Raw genomic sequence first — 6,249 nt, 5'->3', positions numbered from 1 at the left:
AGCTTTGCTTCTTCCTACTCCTTTTTGGACATGCAAAATTGTGAATTGTACTATGTGATGTGCTACTGTTTGACTCATGCATGTTCAGGATGAATTAAAACCATGAACCATGATAATAACAAGCCTAGTAGTGCTGTACAACTTTTATCCGCAGTGCCCTCTCCTGGTCAACATTATTATTATTTTTTTCCCTCTACTGGTCAACATTCAAACTGGACGCCAACCTGTCTATAGAGGCCACCTGTCTATAACGGTCACTTTTGCAGACTCCCTCTAGTGGCCGCTATAGACAGGTTTGACTGTATATATATATATATATGTGTGTGTGTGTGTGTGAGAGAGTATATAGACCTATAGACTGTACTCTTTCACCTAACATAATTGTAACATGAGTTGTGCTTGTAACTAGGGGTCAGGCAAGATTACCTGTACTGTGCGGGTGAGCAAATCAAGCGCTCCTTTTTTCTCCCACCCGAGACGTTAACGACCTGTCGTAACTTTCCCTGAGCTCACTTGTAAGCAAACATTAACTTTCTGAAGAAGTTGTACCAAATGCTCTGCGATGTGAGGTTGTGGGGGATCGATGAGTCAACTCAAGGTCCGTCTGGACCGCCGCTGACCTCGGCGACGGCTGCCAGGTCCAATCTGTTGAGCCCTTGTGATGATGAAACGGTGTGAAGGACTCAACAGTTCTGACCTTCCAATTGTCACTGAGTGTTTCAGCCATCAGCGTCACGACACATCAAAGGAGCACACTTGTAGTACTTTATTACGCATCTGCAAGCGCTAAAGAACATCGCAGAAGAAGGAAAGCAGCAGATCTACTTTAAACTCCGCTCATGTTCATCCACCTTGTTTCTTCCAGCAGCCTGAGACATCATAGATGAAAGCATTAGAAGATGAGAAAGTCCCGCAGGATGGAGATCAAGTTGTACCTTCCATGGATCATCCCTGTTTCGCTCAATCAGCTCCAGATAAGACAACACTGAAGACATCCACGACAGTCTGTCGTTGGCCTGCAGGTTGTCGGTTGCTGCAGAGGTGAAAAGTAGAGCACAGAATGTCTCAGAAATCAATAAAATACAAACATTTGCACGAGATGATCCCTTGGAATTCATTCATTTATGTGCAGATGTTATGTGAGCAGTGCACATGCTACACTGTGGCGTAAAAAGCGTACTGATTTCCTTCTCGTTACTGTTTCTGCCAAATCTCCCTGTCCTTTTTCTGCTGTGTTTCACACTTAAAATCAAGTTGGTGAGTATTTGGTATTAACTTCTTGAATGGACTTTGGTGTGCAAATGATGGCATCCTGGGAAATCTGCCTAGCAACAAGTCACCAGGGAAACCTCGGAGGTAATAAATGCTTGTTATCAATAACCATAGCAAATGCTTGCGTGCAGTTGTTACTTATTCTCACTCATTTGGCTCTGTGGTGTTGCATGTTGCACGGACCTCTGTGAAGAGTGTCCTCTTTGTCCACTGAGCGGCGGCGGCCCTCTGCGGCAACATCAACTTTGATCAACATTCTTTCAACTCCATTTAGTGGAAAGTGTCACTGGTTTATTCTTACGTGTGCCCTTCAGGTACAACATGGCTTGAGGCGTCCAGTTTCGCCGCTGCAAGAAGGGTGGAAATAAGAGAAATATTTCATCTGTGATCATCCGGCATTCAGGTGAGGATGTGTTTGAGTTATCTAGCACCTGTGGAGCAGAGCAACACTGAGACACCAGCGTCACCACCAGCAGTACACATACCAAGGACATCTTTGCAATCTGAAAAACACTTTTACAAACAGCAAAAGGTCTTGCTTTACCAATTTAATTTGTTAAAATGGAGGTTTATTTTGATTTCATCCATCCATCTGTAACCCCCGCTGAATGCACTGTAGCTCTGGGTGGTGTAGGTCTCCTGAGCTCTGCGTTGTGTTGTGGTGGTAATGAACAGGAGACTTGGAGCTTCTTGCAGACAGTGACACCGTTTATTCCTGGTGTGAGACAATGTGCACTGATCACTACCGTGAGGGTTGTTACAGACTCGGGTCAGAGGGCTGATGAACTCAAATAAACATGAACAATGTATAATATGGATTACATAAACAATAATAAACATGTACCTGGTGTGAGACAATGTGCACTGATCACTACCGTGAGGGTTGTTACAGACTACAATGACAATGAGTTACATTAGCATCACAGCTAACCATACAATGGCATAGAGGAGCGCTCCTCTACTCACCTCGGGTCACAGGGCTGATGAACTAAAGCTGCAATTACACTCTGCCCTATATACAGTATATAGCCCACGAGTGAGAGAGGGCGCTATTGAGCCATTACTCCAACCACTGTTAGAACAAGTGGAATCACCATAGACAAAGTAAACCTGTTACACATCTTCTACGGCTTATCTGAGTTCGGGTGGTGGGGGCAGCAGCCTAAGCAGGGAAGCCCAGAGTTTGCTCTCCCAGGATACTTTGTCCAGGTCCTCCCTGCGGATCTCGAAGCGTTTCCAGGCCAGGTGAGAGACGTAGTCTCTCCAACGTGTCCTGAGTTCCCCGAGGCCTCCTACCGGTCGACGTGCTCTGAACACCTCCCCAGGGTGGTGTCCGGGAGGTATCCTGACCAGATGCCTGAGCCACCTCACCTGACTCCTCTCAATGCAGAGGAGCAGCGCTTCTACTCTGACTTTCTCCCAGATAACAGTGCTTCTCACCTTATCTCTAAGGGAGAGCCCAGCCACCCGACGAACGAAACTCATTTCGGCTGCTTGTACCCGCCATCTCGTCCTTTCGGTCACTTCCCAAAGCTCGTGAGGGTAGGAACGTAGATCGACTGGTAAAATGAGAGCTTTGCCTGTCGGCTTTTCGCAGTAAGTCCAGCCTGTTTCCAGTGAACTAGTCTAGTTGAGGTCAGCGGTATACCATCCCCACCATACATGGTGTTGAATGTACACTGCTTCCTCATCCTGAGACAACGGATGGTGGTCCAGAATCTGTTTGAAGCTCTCTGGAAGTCGTTCTCCATGCCTTCTTGGAACTCCTCCCACGTCCAAGTCTTTGCATCGGCGACCGCCAAAGCTGCAGACCGCTTGGCCTGCCTCCGAAGTCCCGTGGGCCAAAAACGTCCGATAGGACTCCTCCTTCAGCTTGACAGCATCCATCGCCGCTGATGTCCACCAACGGGTTCTGGGATTACCGCCAGGCACCGACAACCTTACATCCACAGCTCCAATCAGTCGCCTTGATAATGGAGGCATGAAACATGGCTGACTCTATGTCCACCGCCTCCCTCGGAACATGGTCAAAGCTCTTCCGTAGGTGGGAGTTGAAACTCCTGACAAGGGACCCTGCCAGATGTTCCCAGCAGACCCTCACAATATGTTTGGGCCTGCCAGGTCTGACCGGCATCCTCCCCCACCATAGGAGCCACGTCACCACCAGGTGGTGATCGGTTAACGGCTCCACTCCTCTCTTCATCCGAGTGTCCAAAACACGCGGCCGCAGGATGTTCTGGTGCCAAGTGCACATGTGGACACCCTTATGGACAATCTGTGACAAGCACAGAAGACCAATAACAAAGCACTGCTCGGGTTCAAATCAGGGGGGCCGTTTCTTCCAATCATGCCTCTCCAGGTCTCACGTGAACGTTGAAGTCCCCCAGCAGAGCAAGGGAATCCCCCGAGGGAGCACACTCTGATACTCCCTCGAGGTATGCTGGGCGGGTATGCTGAAACTGCACAGCCAGGACCCCTCCCCCCACCCGAAGGCAGAGGCCGCGAGCCAGGGGGCAACAAGAATTGCCACCCCTACCAGGAACGCCAGAGTGGAATAAAGTCCAGCCCCACCCGAGAGGACCGGTTCCAGAGCCCTTGCTGTGCGTTGAGGTGAGTCCGACTATTTCTAGCCGCAACTTCTCCACCTTGCCCACCTGCTCAGGCTCCTCCCCCACCAGGGAGGTGACATACCACGTACCAAGAGCTAGCTGCAAGCTAGCAATCTAAGTTGGATATATTTTTAAATCAATTTTAAAAAATTGTATACAATATATACAGGTACATACAGTAATTATATATATATATATATATATATATATATATATATATATATATATATATATATATATATATATATATATATATATATATATATATAATAAAACACAATTTTAAAAGATTGTCATTTTCATAAAATTGTATTTAATGTTAAAATATTTTGAATATTTGACAATAGAATTTAACAGTGAAAAAATGTAAAAAAAAATCATTAAACGATATATTTGAAATTAAAAGATTGCTATTTTCATGAAAGTTTATTTTAATTTTTTTATTTTAAAATCAATTAAATATGATACAATCTATTAGTTAAAGTAAAATTAATTAAAATATATTTCATTTAAAATATTGCCAATTGTATTTAAAATTCTCATTTTAGAAATCATTCAACAATACGATACAATCAAACAGTTAAAAAAGAAAATAAAATGGATTCAAATATATTTATGTATTAATAGAAAATATTTCCGTTCTAACGAAATTGTATTTAAGATTGTAGATCATTTCAGAAGTCCTGAAACAATATGATCCCGCATAATAGTTTTAAAAAATCAAGTACAGTTACATGTATGAAATGATTAAGGATTTATCATCTCCTCTTCAACTGTTTGTTCATAGCAGAAGTCGAGGCGCTAAGAGGGCAGATTGCATTATTCCATTTGGGAAAAGTGTATTTTCTCCATCCGAGCTGGAACCACACGGTCGTAGCCATTAGAAATCAAAACACATATCATACGTTCAAGATCCGACTCATCATAAAAAAAACATCTTACCTGTTGTGGTGCTGTGTTGTCAGACGTTCTGCCTGCGTGCTCGCTGCTGCTGTAAAAAAATACTGTGGTGTGTAAACAGATGCACTCGTGTGGCGAAGCGGCAGGTTGGGCGCTGACGTCACAGACGTGAGTGACAGGTGCTGAGGAAAGTGCCACTGCTTATTAGTGGCATCTTTAGGGGTAGAGGTCACTGCTTGAAGTGATGACAGGGAGTGTGTAGGCAAGGTGTGTATTCATCCTGTCAATGAAAAACAATCTATGCATGCATGACACACTTTGTTTTTCTGTCCTGGCCTCCCTCTGTGGTTAATAGGGCATCAGCCAAGTGCTCGTCTGTGATCTATATTCTTCTTGCTCGCCTCTCATAGACTTCAATAGAGGCTTTTTTAAAACCTCCACAAACACAAAGTGACGTCTTCATGGAGGACAAACGTACAGCTTATTCATTCAGGCAGTACGTGACAATATTGCCTCAAACTCTGTCTGGTGTCATTTTTCTTTATTTTAATTTTATAATACAGTAATCCCTCGTTTATCACGCTTAATTGGTTTCAGACCCCACCGTGATAAGTAAAATTATCAGGGGTGTCACAAGCTCTCATGAGACTAAAATGTCACAAGATTTCTCCTTCAGAAAAAAAATGTAGCGCCATAATAAATGGATCACATGGTAAATTAAAATGAACTGGGTCATTTTGCCGGCCTCCGTAGATCGCCATGTGCATGCATGTCGTTTTTTCCTTGTCTCTCGCTTCCAAAAGGGGCAGGAAGAGGGTTCACTCTCCATTAGTTGAGCACTTAGATGCGTCATAGAACAACAGCAGCCCACAGAACAATGGAGTAAGACCTCGTTAGTCATACTTTGTCTCTGTGGGGGGGAGACGGGGCCGCTAGCATACACCACAGCAGTGCAGCAATGTAAGGTAATGTAGTGGAAATTAGCAGGGAAAAAAGATGATTGCAAGGCTAAAAATCAGCTAAATAAAAATGTCTGCATGTCCAGTGAAATCTTGTCTCGTCCCCGTGGACCCAATCTCGTACATCGTCTCATCTCATGCGTTGTGTGTGTCTCATGACACCCCTACTATTTACAGATGGAATGTTTTGGCAGTTAGGGCATAGTAAACCTGATTACAACCGTTTTAAATACACTTTTCAACATTATTAGAGCTCTCCAGACATGAAATAACACCCCTATAATCACCATTACACTAATAAGAGAATATAAGACTTGTGCTCGTGTATGTTGCTGTAAATGTGTTCCGGTGGCGCAGGCAGGAAGTGACGTCGTGGCTTCAGAGTTGCGTTTCAACTTGGCGTGAGCCCGTGTTTTTATTAGGGATTATTGTTCCTGTTGTGAGATCATTCAAAACTGGAATAAAAGCCTGTTGCTCAGCACATCAAGTCTGGTGCTTGTGTGTCTCCT

The 6,249-nt window shown here is 44.4% G+C and overlaps 1 protein-coding gene across 1 annotated transcript; it reads right to left on the bottom strand.

Annotated features, from left to right (window-relative positions):
• Positions 1-797: 797 nt before the first annotated feature.
• LOC129181994 (spexin prohormone 1-like) lies at positions 798-4,961 on the bottom strand. The gene is made up of 6 exons (XM_054777834.1): positions 4,824-4,961; positions 1,704-1,987; positions 1,574-1,619; positions 1,456-1,500; positions 936-1,033; positions 798-869 (listed from the first exon to the last, which is right to left on the bottom strand). Exons 2-6 carry the CDS (start codon positions 1,764-1,766, stop codon positions 822-824), a joined length of 300 nt encoding a protein of 99 aa, XP_054633809.1. The 5' UTR covers positions 1,767-1,987; positions 4,824-4,961; the 3' UTR covers positions 798-821.
• Between the last annotated feature and the right edge of the window lie 1,288 nt (positions 4,962-6,249).

This window comes from Dunckerocampus dactyliophorus, chromosome 5 (genome assembly GCF_027744805.1).
Source record: "Dunckerocampus dactyliophorus isolate RoL2022-P2 chromosome 5, RoL_Ddac_1.1, whole genome shotgun sequence".
Lineage (NCBI taxonomy): Eukaryota > Metazoa > Chordata > Actinopteri > Syngnathiformes > Syngnathidae > Dunckerocampus > Dunckerocampus dactyliophorus.
The sequence above is the reverse complement of the archived record's forward strand: the minus strand, read 5'-3'. Positions and strand labels throughout refer to the sequence as shown.

Coding starts and splice junctions, on each gene's coding strand:
- LOC129181994 (XM_054777834.1), bottom strand. CDS start 1,766: ATGTCCTTGGTATGTGTACTGCTGGTGGTGACGCTGGTGTCTCAGTGT. Junction 1,620..1,703: donor AGTGTTGCTCTGCTCCACAG/GTGCTAGATAAC, acceptor CCCTTCTTGCAG/CGGCGAAACTGGACGCCTCA. Junction 870..935: donor ACAGGGATGATCCATGGAAG/GTACAACTTGAT, acceptor ATGATGTCTCAG/GCTGCTGGAAGAAACAAGGT.